Source organism: Poecilia mexicana, unplaced genomic scaffold, assembly GCF_051168715.1.
Source record: "Poecilia mexicana isolate PSO_F unplaced genomic scaffold, ASM5116871v1 scaffold_4, whole genome shotgun sequence".
NCBI lineage: Eukaryota > Metazoa > Chordata > Actinopteri > Cyprinodontiformes > Poeciliidae > Poecilia > Poecilia mexicana.
In genome coordinates this window covers 10,225,713-10,249,349 of record NW_028263373.1, presented here as the reverse complement: position 1 = coordinate 10,249,349, position 23,637 = coordinate 10,225,713, and the positions used below count along the sequence as shown (strand labels likewise).

General features: G+C 40.5%; 2 protein-coding genes across 5 annotated transcripts in view; both read right to left on the bottom strand.

The window, feature by feature from the left end:
* colgalt2b (collagen beta(1-O)galactosyltransferase 2b) overlaps nucleotides 1-8,519 on the bottom strand; it is a 28,762-nt gene extending 20,243 nt beyond the window's left edge. Inside the window, exon 1 of the mRNA XM_015009108.2 lies at nucleotides 8,028-8,519. Within this exon, the coding sequence (XP_014864594.1) occupies nucleotides 8,028-8,263 (236 nt within the window). The 5' untranslated portion in view covers nucleotides 8,264-8,519. The remainder of the gene's footprint in view (nucleotides 1-8,027) is intronic.
* Nucleotides 8,520-17,372: 8,853 nt separating this feature from the next.
* LOC106931148 (uncharacterized protein C1orf21 homolog) overlaps nucleotides 17,373-23,637 on the bottom strand; it is a 32,215-nt gene continuing 25,950 nt past the window's right edge. For all 4 annotated transcript variants that reach the window (XM_015009099.2, XM_088004931.1, XM_015009098.2 and 1 more), the window contains 2 exons: nucleotides 22,643-22,703; nucleotides 17,373-18,733 (listed from right to left, as the gene is read on the bottom strand). In XM_015009099.2, the coding sequence (XP_014864585.1) occupies nucleotides 18,689-18,733; nucleotides 22,643-22,703 (106 nt within the window). In that variant the 3' untranslated portion in view covers nucleotides 17,373-18,688. The remainder of the gene's footprint in view (nucleotides 18,734-22,642; nucleotides 22,704-23,637) is intronic.

Here is a 23,637-nt window from a genome sequence, read left to right as displayed (position 1 = left end):
GCAATAGGTAGAAAAATTACACACAAATCAAATTTCATCATAAGAATTTGAAAAAGACATTTACTTAATAGATACTTAAGTATGTTCTTCTGAGCACTTCTGTTTCTAGCTCTTTGTTCTTTCCGTTTTCTTTATCTGGTTCCATATCAAGGCCTCCCTTCTTTCCATGAATCATGGCGCTCTGCAGTTTGGTGACACTGCCAAGATCTGACAAAAACGCTGGAGAGCATGCCACGACTGAACAAAACTTACATAAAAACCTATTTACTCCTCAGAGAAGAGGCGAAGAGGCAGAGTGCTTCAGTTAACTAACTGGTTCTGTGAATCAACTTGTCAGACGCTCACAGAATCGTAACATCGTCATCATCAGAGATCTATGGGTCTATAAAAAAACTAATTATTCTGGCATGTAACAAACACAGATAACATTGGTAATCCTAACAAACCTAAACAGGGAAATTTTAATCCTCAGTTTGTACGGTATATGAAGAAACCAGTGTGCAGTGTGACTGTATGGCTTGGTTAGGGTTTCACCCCCTCTCCTCACTTCCCAAAGGTTTGGCGTTCAGCCGTCACTCCCAGAAGAAAAGTGCAAGATTCTCTGAAGACGCTGATAATCCACATCCACAAAAACAAGCTGAAAAGAAGAAGTCATATTCGAGTTTGCGGTAAAGTCGGTAATTGAAGTGCCATCAATATGCTAGCCACTTCAAAAGAAATACTGACTGGTCTGATTTTAATTTAGGTAGTGGTTTGACATTTGTAAACAAAAAGCTGTTTTTTACACGTGTTGGTCAGATATTTAAATTTAAACACCTATTACCAAGTTTAGATTAAAGCAGGCCTTTTAGAAGCAAGTTGAACTGTTTTGCATTTTTGTTGCAATGCCAGGAAGACAAAAATTATGAATATGAGCTGGTTGCCTGGCAGCAGGGTTGTGACCCTAAGGTTAACTGCTGGTTAAGGACTTTCCTCAAGGGCCAAACGGGGTCAAAGGTTAGGGTAGATGTCAACTCAGCAGTAAACAAAATCTTTTGACACCACATCAGTTTTTGCAATCTTTATTTCAGTGTATCGAATAAATGTAAATTAATTATTTCATCCACTCGCAAAGTAATACGGGATTATTTTGTTAAATTTGAGACTCAATTGTCTGTTTTACCATTTTTGGCATTTGCAAAAAAAAAAACATTCTTCATTTGAGTCAGTACTTAGTGCTGTGGATCCCTTCGCGTAGAGAAACAAAGAGGCTAAAGACAGGAGCGTCTTACTCTGGATTTGTCCCACCACCGGCTTCGAGTCTTTGTAATGTCACACTGACATTTTTTATTTGTTATTTTTTGAGCTTCCAGCTAAAATTGGAGCAGATGTCGGAACTTTAAAAGCTCTCTAAAAACTGGATATCACGATAAAACGCAACTCCACAGAAGATACTGATTTAAAGGTCAAGGCTAATTGGATCCAGTTACTTCACAAAGTTCTGCCTTATGAGGGACTAAATGGAAAGTCAGGGAGTGAATCCAAATAACAGCAAAACACATGTAATTGAATCCACACCTTAGCTGCCTAGCACAGACATGCATGTGAAACACACGCAATTGCACAGTCGCAGGCACCGGGACAGAACCTTGTGTGTAATTAAATAAATTGTTTACGCAGTGCCAGGGGCTCTGATTGGATGCGTGCTGGCACAAACCAAAAGCTAATTGTTCACAAATGCAAGATCCTGCACAACCATTCAGATAATCCGTTGCACACAACTGGATCTCCCAAGTCCTATAAACCTCAAGGTTGGACCCGATTTAACTCCTTCCCTGCACTTTGTAGCGTCTATATGTTGTCTGTGTTCGTGTGGATGAGTTTGGGGATCTTCGGGTGCAGAGGGAGGGGTAACCAGCGACCACGTCTTTTGTTTAAAACGAAGACATTTCAGGGAGTCACAACAAATCGAACATCTACAAGCTGAAAGCAAACACACTCACCTTGTTGTCACCTAAAATGCCTCCCTTTGAACATTTCAATATGCTATCTGCAAATGGATAGAGTATGCTACTGCTGAGCTGAAACGAATACAGATAAACTATTTAGATGTTTAAAAGCAATCTGTTGAGGTTTATAGGAGGACCTGGGTGGGAGTGACTGAATATAAATGCATGCCGCACATTTTAGATTTTTTTTTTTTCCCCACAAAAGTTTTGAAAACTGTGAATCTTTATTGTTTTCGTTCTGCTTTGTTACTTTTCAGTTAAAAGTTTAAACATATTTCCTCTGTATTTGGTAAACTGTGTGACTTTGGTTAAATGTTGATGTCCACAAGCCTCTCACAAGATTTTGAGTGTTTTGTTCAAAGATGCAAAAAAAAAAAAAAACACTTTCATCTCTGGGACACGGTATGATGGTTGGACATGCCCCTGGTGTTTATGCTTACATATTTGAACTGATGCATGTTCAACCCTCAGGAATCTAGAGATTGTACCCAAGGAAGAACCAGACCTGTGGAGGTACACAATTTATGTTCTTCCTAATATCTTGGCTGATTTTGTTAAGATTTTCCATGTGTTGCCTTTAAACACAACTGGCAGGTGTCCATCGATTTAACACAAGTTATTCCTTTCAGTTTGGTCTTTGAGAGTGTAAAAAAGACAAACCGCATGTCAGCACTTTCACCAAAGGTGTGGAAAAGCCTTTCAGTCCACCAGACTGATGTGCATTATGGGGATGCTATGCAAACTGCTGATATGACAAATTTTCTTCAGCATGAAAACTTTCTTCCTGTCAAACCAAACATCAGTAAAGCTCAGTTGTGCACACAGCATAACTCATCCAGCCAGACAGACTTTAACTCAACATTCAAGTTCGATTTGTTACAGTCCACTTTACCCACATTTCTCAGCGCACTTGTCAAAATAGCTGGATGACGTCATGTCACGAGAGTTAAATGTCCTCAGGCTACGTTATGTGAGAAATGGCCTTTATCTGCAGTACACAGGGCAGATCTGCCAGAGCTAAAGTATTTATGCAAATGTGGAAAATTCTTACCCTGTGGTGGTATGTCATATTCCAGACCTTTAAATAAATCACATTTCTTAGCTGAAAACTAAACATCCACTTCCTGCAGATCAGAGTTAGTCATTTATTTTATAGCTATGTATCATTTTAGCCAATAAATTACAAGAATGTTCATTGACTTAAAGACTGTTATAAATTAAACCATCTAACACAAACCTCATTGTTTCCGAGCTCTGTGATGGTTGGCGGTTTTCTAAGAACAGATAACATTATGCCATAAAAGTGAGAATGCAGGTCCTGAGGGGAAAAGGCAATTATGTAAGTCTTATTTCCACTCTGGGTCCAACTCTGACAAGTCCACAAATCATCTTAACCCCAAGCTAAGCACCTGGAAAAGCGCTCCACCCCGACATGAACAGAGCCAGCAGGCATTTTGACAGCAGGCAGCCAGAAACGAATGTTATCGCCGCGTGGTTAGGAACATCAGGACGCTTCGTCAGCATCAAGGCTAATACAGAAAGTTTACAGTTCAGGGAGTCTCTTGTGATTTCCCTCACAGCTGATTATAAGGAACACCATTCTGGTTATCTGCTTCTAACAAAAGAAATAATCAACAGGGGGCAAATCTGTTAATGCAGCGTTGGTGACGTTATCTTGCTGGGTTGTATCTCTATCATGGATACATTTCAGTGAGAAGCAAGAAACCCTTCATGGTTCAAGTGGAGGGCAGATTTAGTTGAGTTAGTTTGTCAATGCAGATTATCCCAATTGCTATGCCTTCTGGGTAATTTCGAACACTGCTGACCGCTCTCTCTCCAGCAGCTCCCCCCTCCTTCTGCTAATACCTAGCATTCTTTAATTTGCTAACAAGGGCATGAGAGGTTTTCTCCTTCCTCAGCGACTATTCGATAAGATCAGTTCCCACTTCAAGGGGGGAAACTCCAAAAGGAGGGCTGGTATTCAATGACAAACCAACAATCTGCACAGAAAAGAGCAGCAGCATTATGGATTAGCTCTAAACTACAGGCTTTCTGTGCTTTTTGTAAACATATATGTTAGTTTCATTCATTCAATGCATAAAATGTTCAGATGAGCTTCATCATATAAGCAGCTACTGTAACAATGAAGAAAGTATTTATGTCTCCTCTCCTAAACATTATTTTTTAGTAGGAAGTCCAAAGGTAACTTTTTTTAAAACCTTTTTGGACACTTTGTCACTCACCGCTAAATCCATATCATGACTGAGTGAAAACGTATTACTTTATTAAATAAACACGTACAAATGTAACAGTTTTTTTTTTTTTTTTTTTTTTTAAGTAAAGATTTTAAAGTCAAATCTTTCTGGCAATGTTCCCTCTCGGTTGTGGAGTGCCTCAGGGCTCTGTAATAAGCCCCATGCTGGTTTTTAAGGTTTCAACTTTGATCAGAGTTCAGAAAATACAATTATCTCCATCTACTTTTTTCACTGATGATTTACAGATCTAACTACATATTCAAGCTATTATATTTGCTTTATAATTTAAAGATATCTCACTTTTAATAGGGATTAATTTATAAACTTCATCAATGCCACCCATCTTCTTCCTATTTCAGAATTAATTTCAAATATTGCTACAAAAAATACCTTGCAATACAATTGTCTTTTATCATACTGTGATTGATTTATTTAAATTTTTCTTGCGTAGTGTTTGTTCCAACTAAGTTTGTTTTAAATATAGTATGTAAATGAATAAACAAAAGTGAAATGATAGCACAAACACATTAATGCCCCAAGTATATGTTGTTTATCATTAATGACTGAAGGCTACAACATCTCAAGCAGCATGAAGCGACAACATTTTAATCTCAGAAATTTACAGAAAATCTTTAAATAAAAGCACAAGTTGCCACAATTTTTCTTCACGTTTAAAGTTTTTTCTCTCACTCACTGGATCTTGTCGATATTTCAATGCGAAAATTGTATAAAGAGAACATCCTAACACACAAAACATGAGAAAACAATGCTTCAAACTACCGGCTTGAAGAAAGTGGAAAGGTTCCCTCATTCCTGCTTTAACAATGTTTCCTCATTCATTTTAGAAACCCAGTGTTAAGATGTATTCACCTGTCAGCACATAAAGACAAGACAGAAGTGAAGTGTGCTTCCCTAGCTCCACCTGACATCTGTATATTATCATATAAGCCCTTAAATAAAGACTGAAAAGTCGCAAAGTTTCACCTCAGTCATGTCAGCTGGGATCTGGTTGCTCAAAGAGCTTGTTTCCCTACTTGTGTGAATGCTTTATTTCCTACATTATGCTTTTTGAGCACAGCGTCTTGGGCATTTATTGGGTGGTTGGCTCTGGCCATGAGCTGCAATGATGATGAACACACAGCAAGACAGAAAGTGACTAAGACGTCTCATTTTCCTAGCCACAAAAAGTCAATAAACTTTGTTCAAAAACAAACAACTATAATTCCACTGCATTAAAGTATACTTGACGTTTCTAAACGCCAGTCTTTCTGTTTCACATCAACAGAACCCAGTTGTATTACAATGTTTGAGCTTCAGTATTTAGCGCTTTCTTCAAACAAACCTCGTAACCACAAAGGCAAACAAATTACGGCACTTCTTCATTACATCGTTAGCGCAATAAGTGGGGTAGTATAGCGGCTACAGCGCTCCTTGTGGTGGCGGAGGAAATTGCAAATTCACAAGAATCCGTCTGAAAGTCAGTAAAGCTGGATTTCAGTGTTCACTTGCTTGCATACATGCTGATGTTAGCACTGCAGCACAGCAGAAAGTTTCAAAAGCAGCACTTTAAACAATCACCTCAGCTTTTACTTGAAAAGACAACACTGTTTTTAATCCTCCCACTAATTATTCAGAAAAACTAATTCCGCAAACATTTTTCTAGTTCTTAATATTACTGTTGCTAAAAATATCCCTTTAGTACTGTAGCTAACAGCTGCCATAGTTATTGCCTACTTAAGCAACGGCTCACATGCAGTCGGTATTTTGTCGAGTTGCGACTGAGTGAAAAGACAAAGCTGTTATCTGTTTATCATCTAATATAGACGTGGAAATAAATTATTGTAGTTTGGCATTTCGTGTGAATAGGTACAAGAAACACCTGGCCCCAGACAGCCAATAGAAATAATAACCTTATTATTTGAATTTCTTCCCGTAAACAGCAGCTGAATCATGTGTTTCACAGCTAAAAGACAAAAAGGATATAAGAAAGGACTGGAGATCACTGAACTGAAACTTATGTTGTCGTGTTGTGTTCATCAGAGCTGGAAATGTCGACATTTTAAAAAAAAAATTTTGTTAGATTACATTAAGTTTGCGCATCAGGAGCTAAAAACTGATCAATGAGCTTCAGCCTATTCTGTATATCCAAAAATCCATCAGAGAGCATTTGTCCTGTTTGCACTAACAGCAGAGCACAGAGACGCCCCTCATGACTGATGGGGCCCCTTTCTCTGTTGGTTAATATGATCACAAATCCGTGTAAGCTTCAGTGCCTTTCACACTTTGCTGCAAAGTGCCGGCTCTCTCTCTCTCTCTCTCTCTCTCTCTCTCTCTCTCTCTCTTTCTCTCTCTTCGTGGGAAGTTTTCCCCCAGCATCTGAGTTCTCACGTGAAAACTGGGTGAATCTGATGAGGCCCGTTGGACCGGAAGCGGACCTCGTGCAAAACAGTGTCGTCCACACAAGGGAGGGACACAAAACAACAAAAAACAACGCTCCACCAGCTGAAATGCAGCAAAGATATTCATATCACTTAGATTAGATAACAGTTTGATATGTGGAGCCACAAGCTTCAAATTATTTTTAATCAGATTTGTTGGGATAAATTATGTGAAGTGAAAAACAACAACAACAACAAAAATGTGATGTGTGTATAAATTCAGCCCCAGTGAGTCAGTACTTTGCAGAAATCACAATCGGCCTGATTAATCAACTCCATTTGGGGAGCTAAAATATCCCACAGGATGATGCAGCATCAGCACATTGCCTCACAATGCAGATGGATTCCTCTCCTTACTGTGATTTTTGCAGGACAAAAATGTTTGATTTTGGTCTCACAGTGCACACCGACAGCACCTTTCTTCATGCCATTAGAGGACATTTGGGATGCAACAATAGATGAAACATGTAACTCGTGCAACTACATGCACCGAGTTGCGTCATTCATTCATGTAAAGTCTTATTAGCGCACAAAATACAGCACAGAAAAGGATCAACAGCACTTTTGCAATGCATCGCATAAAAGAGTGGTGAAAATCATTGTGTAGATTCAGAACCACACCTACTAAAAGTTGTCCATCATAGGATAATTATCACATCTTTTGAAGTCTGCATAGGCTCAAATTCTCCGATTCCACAAACATTTTCAATTATCTGATTCATAATCCTGCACAGCCACCATCCAGTCTGTGCAGAGGCTCACACATATTTCACACATGACTTCCAAGAACTCTCTCTCACACACACACACACACACACACACACACACACACACACACACACACACACACACACACACACACACACACACACACACACACACACACTCCCCTCCTGCTGCTGTCAGACCAGCTCAATGTCTTCTTTCATCCCTACACCTGCAGGCGCCCTCTTTGTCTCCTTCATCTTCTCCCTAAACACGGCGGGAGCCAGCCAGTTTACGGGACCCTACCTGTGGTGAAGCCCCTCTTTCATACCTACGAGTCCTGCTGTTTTAAAGAGCCACTTGTTTCCGCAGGTTTATGCTTAATCAGGCGGATGGGGCCGTGATTAAGGGTTAAGTCTAACCCAAACACGCCACAAAGCTCTTTCATCTTCTCCCACAGTGTGCAATTTGGGGAAAACGCAGCGACAGGTCTTGTCGGTAAAGTTTACGAACCGCTTGTTTTTGGACCACCGTGCAGGTCACAACTGAATAGAATAGAATATAATCTTTCTTTCTTTTCTTAAATGACTAATGCAGGTAAACATCACATCAGCACCCCCGGGCGGCCCCCGCGCTCTCACCAGATCGCTATGCGCTCCTTCGGGTACTCCAGCCGCTCGATGCAGCCCAGGTAGTGCGGCAGGCTGTGCGCCGCGTTCCGAGCCAGGATCGCGATCATAACCTTCGGCGGCAGCACCGGCGACTCGGGCTTCACCTGCTCCTGCACCAGCGTCACCAGTTCGGACGCGGCGCCGGCCACCAGGGCGGCCAGCACGGCCCACAGCTCAGCGACACCCGCGGCTCCGACCGCCCGCATCTTTACTCCAGGATTCAGCCGCGAGTCAAGCCGGAGTCCTTCAGACTGTGAGGGAGGGGAGAGGAGTGAGAGACCCGTGGAAAGGTGGGACAGAGAGGCAGGGTGGGCGTGGAGGTCTCTACCTCTGTTACCCCTCCTACGGTCAGTGGCGGTTCTTGTTTGAATCCCACCCGGGGAAAAAGCCCCCCATGTACAGTAAAGCCCACTGTGTGTGCGCGATAGAACTGATTTTAGTGTTGAGGGTGAAACATTTAGACATTACTCAATGTTAAATCTATAGTTAAAGGCCAAAAAAAATAAAATAAATAAATAAATAAATAATAATAATAATAATAATAATAATAATAATAATAATAATAATAATAATAATAATAATAATTCATGTCATTGCAAAATTACATTTAAAAAAGTTTTTCAATCAGTCAAGGAGTTTGTAGTAAAACGGATGCAGAAAGAAAACAATGCATGGAATGTTTTTTATTTTATTTTATTTTATTTTTAATGTCATGTTGAAAATCAGTAAGCTTCGTCAAAATCTTTCCATTTCAAAAACTTTTTTTTGTTGTTGCTTGCTTTGTGACTTTTGTCCCTTGGTTGGTAGGCCTCCTTGCTGTCACCCTTTAATGTTCAGTTCGGAAGAAAGGAAATATGTTTCTTAAGTTAAATATCACTTTCAGTGTAAATGTGCCAGTGGTAAAAATAATTGGGGGGCTCAAATATAAAAGGTTTTTATTATTTCTGCTGGAAAAACTTTTATTTATTGCCAAAGTTGCTCTTAGAGGAAGTTTTGAATCCCTTCTTTGTTCATGGCTGTACTTAAATCTCCCTTGAGATTTATGAATTGCTTGAGGCGAGCCCTCACACGAATGACCCGTGGATGCTTCACTTTCGTCATGATGAAGCAGTTAATGTAGCATTCCTTTTCTTTTCCTTTCTCCAAACAATCATCCCCCCCGACCCCCCACAAATCCTCCAAACAGTGGGAACAACCTGGGGTTGTCCTGTCCAGTCCTGGTGCTACTTCCAGAATCTCAATCTGTCTTCGTGTTTTTCTTGAAGATGTGGCTGCGTTGTGCTGCTGCTTGTTGACACCAAGCCAGCCTTTGAAAGTCTCTCCCTCACCTCCAGAAACAATCACACCTGCCACCATTCCTGAGCTCTGCACTGGTGGCTGCTCGGTGTCACAAATTAACGATATTTAGGCAACAGTCTTAGCAGTTATCCAGATCCAGATTCTGAAATCATCTGATCTTCTTCTTCTTCAAAGTTTCTAATCGTTAGATCATATAAATCAAGCTTTGTGCCAGGATGTAGAAATAGTGCAAATGAGGATTTTATGATTAAAGCAATTTGAATTAACTTGCAATTATTTGAATTTCATCGGACTGTTCTTTGTAGGATGCTAGATCCAAATTGCCACTATAAAAACTAAAGCCACAAAACTAGTGAAACAACAACAACAACAAAAAACAACAAATAGGACTTGGAAACTCCTCTTTCAATTGGAGGCATGTACAGGATGTTTTTCTTGGACAATGTCACAACATGTTGCTTTGTCATTTAGGGCTTTTATTGGTTTCTTTTCCTGTTGTTTTTTGTTTCTGTAAAGCGTATCCTTTGTCCTGTTTTCACTAATTGTCCTTTTACTCATCTGGAGTATTTCTTTCCATCTCCACACCCTGACTTTGTTGAGCACTTTGAATGTTGCATGAGTGGAGAGTATGAAATCATCACAATGACAGGCACTATTCGACTAGCACTAGTGGCCCAGCACTATTCTCCCAGTCGAATAGTGCTGGGCCACTATTCGACGGTTTTTGGACCACAGCAACACAAGATGGGCAGAAAAATTTCCAACCACAGCTTACTTCTTCATATTTGCTTCCAGGGATCTATATTTCCATGTGAGCTTTCAAAGCTATGTCATAATGTCATAGGCGTTTTTTTCAATAATAGATAAAAATAATTAAATAAAAAACAAGTCTAACTAATATCACAACAAAACAGAAACATCCCAGACATTTCACCAAAAAAACAAAAACAAAATCTGAAATTCACTTTTCCACCTGTGGGTGGAGTTTTCTATCTCCAAACTTGGATCTCCTGCTCCAAAACTTGGCATCTACGCTCAACATATTACTATAATATTATAGTGTTCCCTCTTTTAGGATTACTGCTGCCTTCCAGCAACCTCTTTTAATTATAGGAGCCCAACAACGGGCTCAGACAGACGGGCAAAGCTAGCTTACTTTAGCTGCTGTCTTGACTTCATTGTGTTTATTTAAGTTGGGCTCTCTGCCACTCTGTAATGTTTTCCCTTCCCTAGGGTAATGACAGCATTCTGACATGTCTTTGAATGCCCTTAGCGAGGGTAATCTCTCGGCTCCCCCTAGTGCCTCCCCGAAGATATTAGCAGTCTGAAGCACAGAAACATCGAGGGAATGACCAAAAACATGCCGTCCCAATCCTGCAGCACCTGCACCAAGAGCGTTCTAACAACTCTGAGCTTTAAGTGTTTGAAACACACAGTTTTTTTTTTTTATTATTATTATTCCTTCACATAGCTGTGGTAAACGCAGGACATCTGGCTGAGCAGTTGTGACTGGTGGAAGCTGTCCATGCTGGGACTCGCTCCGGTGGATGTTAACAGAGCGAACCTCTTTGGCTGAAGCTCTGGTCAAACAGAACTGAGAGTGTGTTCAGTGTTTCATCAACAAGTAAGCGCATCTGAATGAAACCCCAAAACAAGATTTCCACCCCCCCACCCCCCCCCCTTTTTTTTTTGTCCCAACTGATGTTAGTCATTTCATTTTGAGCTCTGTGTAGAAACAGCCTCACCCTCCTGGCCCAGCGTCAGCCCTCTGCAGCGAGGCTGAGTTTTTCATTTTTCAGATGGTTCAAACTCCCTGTTCTGTCATAGCGGAACATCTGCTTTGTAATTTTGGTTGTGTTCTTGACACGTAGCCATTTGTCTTCCTAAGAGCTGATCTGCGGCAGACAGACACAGCAGAGCTCTCTCGTTTGCTTTAGTCATGTTTGGGATAAATGTATGTTTCAAGAGGTGCCAAGTTTTTGTGTTCGGTAAACTGTGGTTTCAGAGACGGCTGGGCTTAAATCACCAAGCTCTTTCTCCCTTGTGGCTTCTAATAGTAGGGTAAATCCTTTACGAATAAGGTCAGAAAATGCAAAAATGTGTCACTGGAAAAAAACTAAATGGAGAAATATGTATTCCAGTTTGTGTATAAGAAGCTTAAAGTTGTGGATATTTTCGACAAAAGTAATTCCTTGAAAGATTAACTTAAGCTTTTTGTTACATCCGTGAGGCAGAAACAACCAACCACATTTTCAGAGTATTGGATTAGGATTTTAGATGATACACTATTGAAAAGTAAAACATTATTATGAGGAAAGGCAATTACAAAATGTTTTTAGTTTTAACCCTAGCCCCCGTTATTCTGATTCCCTAAAATAAAAATTCACTGCAACTAATAACCTTCAGAAAGCATCAGTTAGCAGAAAAAATTTAACAATAAACAGTAAAAAAAAAAAAAAAAACTGACGTGCAAATACTGAGGAAGCGATAAGAAAAGACAAAGGAACCAGATGAAGTAATCAGAAAATATGTGGTATGAAGAGTCGGCAGACTAGAAACCACTGGGAAAAAACTTTCAGAGTACTGAATCTAAATGCACTAAAAACACCACACCAGTGAGAAACTACACGCAAAGGAAATTACTTATATGGCAACATCTTACTAACAATAATGAACACAGAGAAAAGGCCCAAACATTGGAGGGTGACAACACTGCAAGAGCAAGAGAGCGCTAACCAGGAAAGCTGCCAAAAGGACCATTGGTAACTCTGGAGGGTCTGCAGAGATCCTCTGCTCATGTGGAAGTACCTAAAGAACAAAAAGTTAGTTGTACAGTTCACAAATGTAGCTAATATGGAAGTGTGTCAAGCCACTGCTGGGAAGAAAGCCTTTCAGGAGCTCTGGCGTTTGCCACCAGCCATGTAGGGAAGGACAGTAAAGATGTGGAAGAATGTTCTTCGGTCAGATGATGCTAAAATGCAACTTTTTGACATATATGCAACAAAAAAGAAGCACAACAAAAAAAATTTTGCAACTGCAAGCCACACTAAATATCCTATCCCCATAGGATAGTGAAATAACGTGGTTCCCCTTTAACAGACTCCACTCCTCCAGCATGCAATCGTTTCTCAATAACCGAGGCAACAGACTTTCTGTACGGAGTGAAGTGCAGAACAAGGGGCTGGTTTTTGCCAGGCTAATGGTACACTTTGCATTCATTTATTTATGAACAAAAAATGCAAACCATAAATAATTTCTCTTTCACATCACAGTTATCCATCTCAGGTTGATGCCCCCTTAGGCTAGTAATAGACAATGCAGGCAGACCTCTGAGGGCGCTGTTGGACCAGCAGGTGGTGCTCTTGTGTTGTCCTTGTTGCCTCCTCTGATGTACACACACACACACACACACCTGCACACACGCAAACACAGACAACAATTCTTCAGAAGAAGCAGATTTCCCATGTGTTGTGTAAGAAACCTCCTGCTCCTGACACAGAGTCCCCTCCGAACTACAACTCCAGACTGCGGCTGCTTACTCAGCTCGCGTAAACTTGGCAGGCTGGTGAGAAACAAAAGTGCACGAGCATCCGTCACTCAGGCGGTCAGGCTTTTTACTGCCAGTGTTTTCAGTCCTGTCGGTCCCTCAGTGGAGCGATGCAGGGGATCCCAGTGCAGCTCAGCCCTCACGCCGACATGGCGACATTAGGTCACCGTGCCTAATGTTGCACGGATACGTTCAACAATTAGCTTCCTGCATGTTATGTAGGTCACTTGCTGTGGGTGATGAGCAACATGAATCTAAATGTATGTAATCCCCCCCTTTCTCCTCTTAAGAGCTGCTCTGCGAATATAATCCAGAATATGGATCTGCTGCATAAATGGGAGGAGGAAGAAAGAGCAGAGTCTGCTGACGTAAGGGAATAATGTAAAAGGATGGGAGGTAATATTTCACAGGACAAGCAAGGGGGAAAATGGAGCTGGTTGTGCAGCCAGGTGGGTTTAGAGCCAGTGTAGGTATTCCAAAGCGGGTTTTAGGGAGCCAGGAACTGCTGTGGAGAGCTGAGACACTGAGCAAAAGGCCTGCAGGGCATCCAGGCAGGAAGCCAGCCAGTGCCTCTCACAGTTGACTCATAATGTCTACGTGGGCAAAGTCTGCCTGCACACACACACACACACACACACACACACACACACATATACACATTTGGACTCAAATTTGCCATGCTCCTAATTTGGAAAAAAGGCAATATCTATGGTTTCTATTTATTTTCAAGCACAATAAAAGAAGATTTTGACAGGTTTTACGTGTAAAGATTGAGTCAAAACTGCTTGAACGAACTGTACTTTTTATGGTGATGGTATCATCACCATAAAAAGCATGGTGATGATACCATGGACAAAAGTCCATGGTATGGACAAAACTACTTATTCTGAATGTTTTCTGTCACTTTTGTAAATAGAAAAAAAAATCAAATGAGAGCAAAAGCTAAATTCTGTAAAAAAATAAAAAATAAAAACAGCCAGCCAAGTTACCATGCAGTGATTGGTTTTCTTTGCCAAAGAAAGCTCACTACTTCTAACCTGTTTCCTCTTTAATGAGAATTCACACACAGACCTGCTGGAGGCCATAGCTGCTGTTCTGATCCGATGACATCACACAGTGTCTTCCCACCGCCTTGTTTTGTCTGGCGCTCACTTTGTTTCAACAGGAAAGATGTGAGATCCCCGTTTGGGGTGCTGGTCTGAAGCGTTTTTGTAATGTTTTTATCTGGCCCATCAATGGGTTTCCAGAACACCGTGTAATTGTGCGTTTAAACATAATCACCTGAAATTAGCTGCGATTTCGACGTTCTCGTGTATTCCGCTCACAGGTACAGAAATGCACACCAACTATAGGAACGCGTTGGGAAAATTCAGTGGACGAGGATTACAATGGTCGACTGCCTGTCGTGCTCTTCCAGCTGGAACAGAAAACCGGTGCGGATGCCGTCCGCTGACTACAGCTCCACTATATGAAGACCGTCAGTTCATAAACCTGAACACGAAGCTCCGGCAATCTGGCCAGGATTTAGCTGCGAAGTTTGACAAGGGTTGAACACAATCGTGATTAGATTGGCTTGGAAAGGCGTGTAACGCCGTCATCCCACAAGAAACTCAATATGAAACTGTATGAAATCAAATAACAGGCTGATAAAACTTAGCTCGTCAAACGTGTGCTGTTCGGAACACGCCAGTCACACTGACTCTTAGCCATTTTCACACAAATATTCCTGAAACCGTAGCCCCCTAAAACACACATCAGCCAAGAACATGTTGTTCCTCTTCCAATGCTCTCCGCTCACACACATACATTGCACTCACAAAGCAGGGAGGAGAGAGCTTTTTTTTTTTTTTTTTTTATTGGTACTTGCGTCAGGGTGGAAAGAACATTTTCTTGCCCATATTCCTGTCTGAGGTTAACGGTCAACATCCGTCTCTTCCTCTCTCCTCCTTCCCTGCCTCTCTCCCTCTCCTCCGAACACCTCCTCTTAATTTCTCGCCCCAGCCTCCCCCCCCCCCCCATCCCCTTCAGCACTTTTATATTTCTCCGTGTGGGAAATCACGACTGCCAGCGCCGGCCCACGAAAGGAGCCCCTTTCTCTTTTTTCTTATTAGCTCACTGGTTGCTGATCGTAACCCGAAATGCCCCCTGCCAGTGAGTCATGCGAGGTAAAGAAAGAGTTTGTGTGCGTCGTGTGTCGCACAGAGGCAGCAGCTATTACAGAAACACACTTCAGGCTTTTCCAACCCGCTGAAAGCGTTGTGGGATCCGGTCCCACCGGGAGCACGTCGGGCTAAACATCAGAGCAGATATCGATTCAGAACTTCAACATGTTTTTACAGCACTACATCATGTGGTTATTTATATATATAGTATATATGTATAAAAAAAAGGCTCAGTTGACGACAGAATTATAAACAGAAATCACTTCTCCATTATGAAAGCGTTCAATCAATGAAGCTGCATTTTTGAACAATAAAAAGGGGGGATTATTACTTCAAAAACCAAAGACATTTTATATATATATATATATATATATATATATATATATATATATATATATATATATATATATATATATATATATATATATACATATTTGCAGGATGAAAGTTAATGCTGGGCGTCCTTGCAATCAATTTTTTGTCATTAAAACTGAATAGCACAATAGGAGGCTGAACATTAAAACAGAAATCCAACCAGATAACTGGGAAGTAATTTGTACAACTGCCCAGTAGGTAGCAAATTCAAATTAACCAACTTTAAATGTAAGGTTACAACATGGTATGAGAAAAAAAAATCCCTAAACTGTTCAAACATTTGTTGGAGAAAATGTGGTACAGAAATTGGGTTTCTGTACCACAGTACTAAATCCAGGAAGAGAGCACATAACACCAGTTTTAAAGTCCCTACACTGGCTCCCTGTAGCTCAAAGAATAGACTTTAAAATACTGTTAGTTTATAAATCACTGAACGATTTATGTACATAATACATTAAAGATCTGTTATTGCTGTACCAACCTAGACCCCTCAGGTCTTCTGGTTCTGGTCTGCTCTGCATCCCCAGAACCAGAACCAAACGAGGAGAAGCAGGATTCAGTTCCTACGCACCACAAATTTGGAACAAACTTCCAGAAAACTGTAAAACAGCTGAAACACGGGTGTTTTTAAATCTCAACTTAAACCCCACCTTGTTGCTTATGGCTAAATTAGGGTTAGAGTGCGGGTTTTGATGTCATCGATGTTTTTAATTTTTTTATCTTTAGTTTTTACCTATTTATTAATTTCTTTTTATTTCACTTTCTCACTGTCTACGTTTTAATGATGTAAAGCCCCCCGGAAAATGTCCCAGTTAAACGATGTTTAACTAAAGTCCTACGGGGTTTAGAGTCCCAGTTGACGGCATTTTAACTAACACGATAACGATAGAAATGTAAGTGAATTTTAAAATTGCTAAAGTTCTAAAGGTTAGAGTCCTTGTCAAATGGCATTTTGACTAAAGTCCGAAAAACCTAGAGGTTGGAGTCCTTGTCAAACGGTGTTTTTGACTAAATTGGCAGAGGGTTAGAGTCTCAGTTAAACGTTTAACTGAAGTCCTAAAAGGGGTGCGGGTTTTAATGTTTTTATCCTTTTTTTTTTCAAAATGTCTCTCTTTCTCACTGTTTATTCAATGTCACATGCTGTTTTTATTTTAATTATGTAAAGCACTTTGAAATGCCTTGCTGCTGAAGTGTGCTATACAAATAAAATTTGATTGATTGATTGATTGATTCAGACTTTGACCAAACTCAAAAGAAATAGAATATTGGATTCATGTTTTTGGTGCACTACATTATGAAGCCAAAAGAGGCAATGCTCAGGCAAATGCCTAAAATATTTGAAGGGTCAGGCGGGGAATCCCTGTTGCGATTTCATCTTCATGACATTGTTTTGAACTGGAAAATATGCCTTTAAATAGGTAATTTAACAGAAACCAACCAGTTGTTAGAAAAGGTGGCATTATTGTAAATGATAAGCATTATTATGTTGTTGATTTTCCAGAGTGAAGTGACCTAAGCAAACAAAACAACATTCTTCAGAGAACAGTCACGTAGTCGATGGAAAAAGAAAGAAAGCGTAGCTAAAATCAAAACATTTGCTTTCAATACTTAAAAGATCATTTGGATTTTAATTAAGGTGCAACATTTTGTCTCCCTAGATATAAGGACGACCCCCCCGCCCCCCCACCCAAAAAAACAAACAAACACTGCCTTATCCAGCCTTGATTTCAGCTGCAGTTCAGGTTTTTGCTGGCCACGTCCGCCTCTGACCATCATACCCGTACTGGGATGCAGTGTCGATATTTCACCAGCAGGGGGTATTACACAGCCTTGCAGCTTTAACGCACTCCTTTTCACGTCACACGTCTGGAAAAGTGACTTCACACTTTTCAGTTCGCTGTAGGTATGAAAAAAACATAAATAAAGACACCATTCAGAGTGCCTACATTTTTTATCTTTAATAGAAAAAAACGTATTCAAAAATAATACAACAGGACGTGTCCAGTAAAGATGGTTAAAAATAATAATAATTAAAAAAAACAGATCTGTGTTTCAACAACAACCACAAATTCTCCCTTTTAGTTTCTCAAAATTATTGCCGCTGCAATGTTCATGAAGGGGTGTGAAAGTGTGTGAATACTGACTGGATCAGAAATAAGCTCTATGGGTACCTCTGATTTATGCACATGATAATCTGCTGGTGAAACAAATACGATATTGTAGTGTGTGTATGTGGAGTGTGTGTAAGAACGGCCGTCTTCCACACTGAAATAAGGCAAATGCATTTCTCTTTGTTAAATAAAATTCTTTTGTGTGTTTTTGTGTGTGTAAGAGAGGATTCGTATAAAGGAGGAGTGATCGCGCCAAGACACAGACTAAATTTTGGAGCTTCATTTTGCTGACGATAATGACATACTATGGTGGACGTCAGGAACAAAAATGGCTGGAAACAAACATTTAAAAGAAAAAAAAAAGGATAAATTTAACTGAATAAGTGGCTGTGGCATAGAATGAAAACAAAACAAAAATAAAACAGGTCCTTGACTTAAAAAGGAAGGAGGAGTTTAGGAGATTCTAAACTACCAGCTCCCTCTATACTCTCTCATATTAAAATATCCCATATTTCTCCCTCTAGCATCTCCCACCCTCACCCTTTCAGTCCGTCCAGGACAAGGCGAGCCCGACTGAAGGTAGTCAGGCTATAAAGTTCAGCAAAGATCCACCACCGTCCTCTTCTCCCTTGGGCTTCATTTTCTCTACTCCGTGTTTTTTTCCAGTCCCTCAACACACCGACGACGACTCTAATCTTCGACGGATATCAACACCCAGGAGTCCCGGCTGCCAGGGTTTATATATTTTAGGGTCAGGCCACAGAGGAGGACACGGACAGATGAGGACGGACAGGTGAAGGAAATATCTGCTTGACCCGACGGGTCCGACGACGATCTCTCCGTCGTCTCTCCCTCAGCCTGAAGGGATATGAGGTGCCGAGTGCCGTAGTCCGTGACGAAGCTTGTCTTTGTCCCATTCTCTTTTGTTTTGCACTTAAAGTATCACTGCCATACGCTCAGAAAACTCCCCCCCCCCACACCAATAGTGTCCCGTCACACTGTAAAACACTGATAACTCTTTCACTTTCAGGCACACATAAACACACGCTACCGGTTTCACACACACACACACACTTGACGAGGTTGTCCGTGGGGGGGGACAATGGGAGGGGGGTCGAGTCCGTGGGGGCCGGTGTGCTATGTCCCGTCTTCCTCCTCCTCCTCCGAACAGTAGTCTCGCCCCTGAAAACACAGCCAAGCAGATGGAATAGAGGGTGAATACCTCGAGTTTAATGACTCTGAACGGTCTGCACCTGTTACTTCAGTCGCATTCAAATAAACATCCATCGCCGGAGCATGAGATGCTGAATGAGATAGCGAAGTGCTGACAGGTGGCTTGTTCTGCCGTTTGGTTCCTTTCATGAAGGTGGGGAGCTGACGGCTGCGCTGCTCTCTTCAAAGCGTCCCCGACAGCCTCGTCTCTCTCTTCCCGAACGGCGCCGGGTTTCAGCTCGGAGGAGGCTGCTGCGTCATAAACAAAGCCGCTGCCTGCAAGACTTTGACGGCGCAATTGCCGTCCACGGCTTTCTGTCCAACGTAAAAGATAAAACTTGTCCCCTTTGTCGTTCCTGGCAAACTGGTGTGGCGTTCGGGTCACCTAATTGTGAACAGATGATTTTATTTCAACTCCCCCCCGACACTTGGGAACGTCTGGGATTTCTCCACTATCTGACTCTAATGTCCACTTTACATAAAATGTAGTGATTGCTGCAGTTAGAACTGTTTATTTGCATGTTTGATCAATTTGAATCCAATTCTTTTGCATAAGGACAACCTGCTTAGGTTAACATAAAGTCAAATGTGTAAAAAAAAAAAAAAAAAACAACTCCGAATTGCATTAGTAGCTTTTAATAGTTATCCTCAGGTGTAGTTAACTGGATTTGGATGCGAGTACCATGTGAAGAACACCAAATCATCTTCTGAGGAACACTTAACAATAACAAAAAAAAAATGAAAACGCCAAGCCTGGAACACGGTGTTCCAGGCTTGGAACACTCCATATAGGTGAAACAAAAACAAACAAACTACATTTTGGTTTAATCTAACCAGAACACCATCTTTAACGTGTTTGTTTTTGCTTTCTTTTTCACACTTCTCTAAAAGCCAGAGCTGTGAAACGTATGACCAGTCGCTGTCCTGTCAGCAGATTAAATTGCACATAAGTGACGTGTTGATTTATTTAGAGGCATTGAAGTAAAGAATAATGGTTAGAAATGTACATTTTCATTTGCAAAATGTTTTAAAAGCCACATAGTATTTCCTGCTTCATCATAAATATGCACTCTGTGTTTGGCTAATAAAAAAAAGGATAAAGAATCAAAATATGCTGGATGAATGGTTATATTTTGACATGTTAGAAGCTCAGAGGGCGAACAGGTCCATCAGCCACTCAGTGGAGCAACATTATAACTTAGAATTAGACATGATCTTCCAAATAATGAACACAAATTATCATTGTCCAATATTACACCTTTCTGTTTAAAATGCACGCGCAGCACATTTGCCGATTTGGAAAAGCCACAAAGGCTTATGGGTTTTCAGGCTCGACGTGACAACTCAGATGTGATCTGTGAGCTGAAAGTCAAAGATAAAAAGCAGCTGAGCAGGCTGCCTGCAGGCTTGCCCTGGTGCTTCTCACCTAATGTTGCTACAGTCTCAAATAACAGGAACCAGCTAAAATGTGGTCTGTTGTTGCCTGGCTGGCAACAACACACCAGCTCGGACAATGATCTTACTGTGGTGACGTAAAGCAGAGTCGAAAGTATTAAGATTACCCAAGGCTACATTCGTCTGTGCTGTTAGTCAAGAGTTGCTACATTGTTTTATTTGATCTTGATTTGTCGGCGATAAGATGGGTTGTTTTGGATTCCTTCCAGACACACCTGACACTCAGCCAATCGTCGTATGACAACGAGAAGATTGTTGGGACGCCGTCGACTGATGCGCGCTTGCGCTTGCCACAATAAATGACAAAATATCATCCTTGTGATCAAAGATAAACCTTGAAGGGTTTTTATGGTCCTCGGGTGTGCGGAGATGTTTATTTCCTTGTGCAGTAAATGTTTTTTATGATCGTACAGTTTGGAGGTAATATAGTGAGCCACATTTACTTTCACCCCTGGTCAAGATGTGTAAAAAAGCCCTTGAGTTTTGTATTTCTTTCAATCCAGCAACATAGTCCTATGTTAAAAAAAGTCAAGGGGGGATTTTTTTTTTTTTTTTTTTTTTTTTTTTTAAATCATTGGATTGTTTTAGGAGGACAACGATCCAAAACACATGGGGGGAACAATGCTTCACCAGGTACATAATCAACCTTCTCCCATGGCCATCTCACTCTGGAGATCCAAGACTGAAATCCTATGGAAAAAAACAACCTTTTAGGTCTGGAGATCTGAAAATAAAAGAGCATAATAAAAAGATCTGGACTCTATTTCAGCTTCTGACCCCTCGACTAACTCAAATAACATATTTGAGTGTTAGACTTGTATTGCCAATTGGATGAGTTCACATGGATGATTACGAAGTTGACTAAAAGGGAGGTAATGGCAGCACAAGGAGCATCAATAGCCATTTTAACTAATTTGTAAAAATCTGCTGTTTTAATCTTTTACAAATGTTCCTGTAAAATATACAAATCTACTGTAACTCTTCCAATGGTTTTTACATTTTTTTTTTCTAGGGGTACTGATAAATGTGGCTGGCTCCGTATTCTCTATTAAAGCTGCACGATGTATCGAATCACATTTGTCATCGCAAATATTTATGTGTGATAAAACTAAATTACAGTGTATAGACCATAAAGTTTCAAACACCATTCATTCAGACGTTGCATTTAAATAATATATTTGCTTTAAAAGAATGGCGTAGAAAACAGCATAACAGTGTTTTGGTCACATCAGTGGTTGGATTTTTGGCAAAGTTTCTAGGTTTTTATAAACCTATACAGAAACACAGATTGGAGAGAAGCATCTCATTTTGTGCAGACGAATCTCACACTCATATTGCGTTAAAGCCCCGTCTCCGCTGAGAAAATAACTACCGAAGAGGGGACTTTAAACTTTGCAGAACTTTTTCATAATACAAGAAAGTGAAGCAAAAAGGGGGAAAAAAGCCTTATTGCATAATAAGGTATGCTTCAAGCTCTTTGTGAAGCGGAGGAGAACTGCTGAGTCGACCAGCTAGTCTTTGTAGGGGAAGAGCTGCATTTGCACAAAATAACTTTGTTTAAATGTTGAAACCAGATTTTTATATACACTGTATTAAAAACCATAACCTTTTCCTTCACTGTCAAACTTAATGTCTCCTATTTTGGGTCATCCAGGACTACCTTTTATTACTTTAGAGTCGCTCTTTTACTACCATCCAAATTCACAGCTTCATGGGAAAAAAATTCAAGATATCTGGAAGAGATGGATATCTTGAATTATCTGAGTTTTGTTCGTCTGTGGGGACAATTTCCAGATAAAGAGTCCATGTTCGTTTGCTCAAACAGTTAGTATGAACGGCATGTGAACGTCCAGCCATCGTACAGCTGATGAAAGGAGTCAGTTTTGGAGCGAAATGGGCATTTAGCAAATAAATGAAAACAATGCTGGTAATTCTGACCCAAAACGTTTATTCAGACAGTGAGGAAAAAAAAAAGGTTTAATGTTTAATGGTGTATGTAAACATCTGGTTTCAACCGTAGAGAATGTGGGACCTTTGAGACGTGTGCACAACCTTTACCGTTTGACGATTTGATTCTCATCTCACAAGAAATGATGTGAATCTCTTTATATTTGGCTGCAAGCATAAAAGTGATTCAAAGCAGGGAATAAAAATAAAAATAAAAATGAGTCATTACTTGTTTCACCGTGTGTGACTGTGTCATTCAAGTAGCGGGCAAAAAGGAACAAGTGTTGATAAACTGCAGTGATTACCTTTCCTTCTGCTTCAGCTTGTACCAAGAACGACAACGTGGACTAATAAACGTCTTCCTTTCTTTAGAATTTTGTCCCAGCTGTGACTTTTTAAACGATGTTAAATGTATTTTCTACTTCCACTAATAAAGACACACACACACACACACACACACACACGCACAGGCCTCACCTTTTCAATTTTCTCATCCAGCATCCTGAAAAATTCCTGCTGGCTCTCTGACGTGTGAATGCTGAGGGAGACGGAGAAAGGGAGGGAGAGGAAGTCGGAAGATGGAGATGAGGAGGAGGAGGAGGCAACAAATACATCATGAGAATTTTCCATTACACATCTCCCTAACCCGCCCCCCACAGAGAACAAACACAGATGAACACTCTCTGCAGTGTGAGAAATTGTCTGTTTAGGAGTCCACAAGTGATTTTAAATAATAATTCAATACAAAAAAAAATATCAAAACGGTCCTTGAAAGGAGAAAGAGTGCAACACGTAGCTGCCATTATTCAAACGGAGCCTGAGGTGGACGGCCAAGCCGCTGTACAAAAGCCAGGCGCTTCGGATTGTTTACTTACAGGAGTCACGCTGTGAAGGAGGCGACAGTTTAATAAAAGGGTCAGCGCGGCCCGGTAATGAACCAATGAATGCGCTCAACTTCTGTCAACAACTTCAGCTACTCTTACGTCTTAAGACTGGCAATAGATGTAAACTATTCCAAACATCTCACCCTGAAATGTTCTCATAGAGGGAGAGAAATTTCATTAAGCTAAAAATATTGACAACATTAAAATACCTAAAATTATTTGACCTAATTTAATTAAAACATGGGATCATTGTTGCATTTAACAAGATTCATGTTATCCCATAATTTCCCAAACTCCAAGGTACAAAAGTTAACCTTTATTTTTAACTTTGTAGTATGCATTTCTACAATCAGCAGCGGTTCAGATGGAAGAACTAAGGATAAGGATATGTGTACCAATGCATGCATGTATGTAGGTTAGCATACATAGACGTTCGCATTAATGTATGCATGGATGGGCAGACAGATAATGGACAAAGATTAGAGGGTGAGTGGACAGATTCAACTTCAAAACAATGGAATATGACGTGAAGTCTAAAAATGTATGCAGACATACTGTATTATCTTTTCCACAACAATTTTTTTGCAA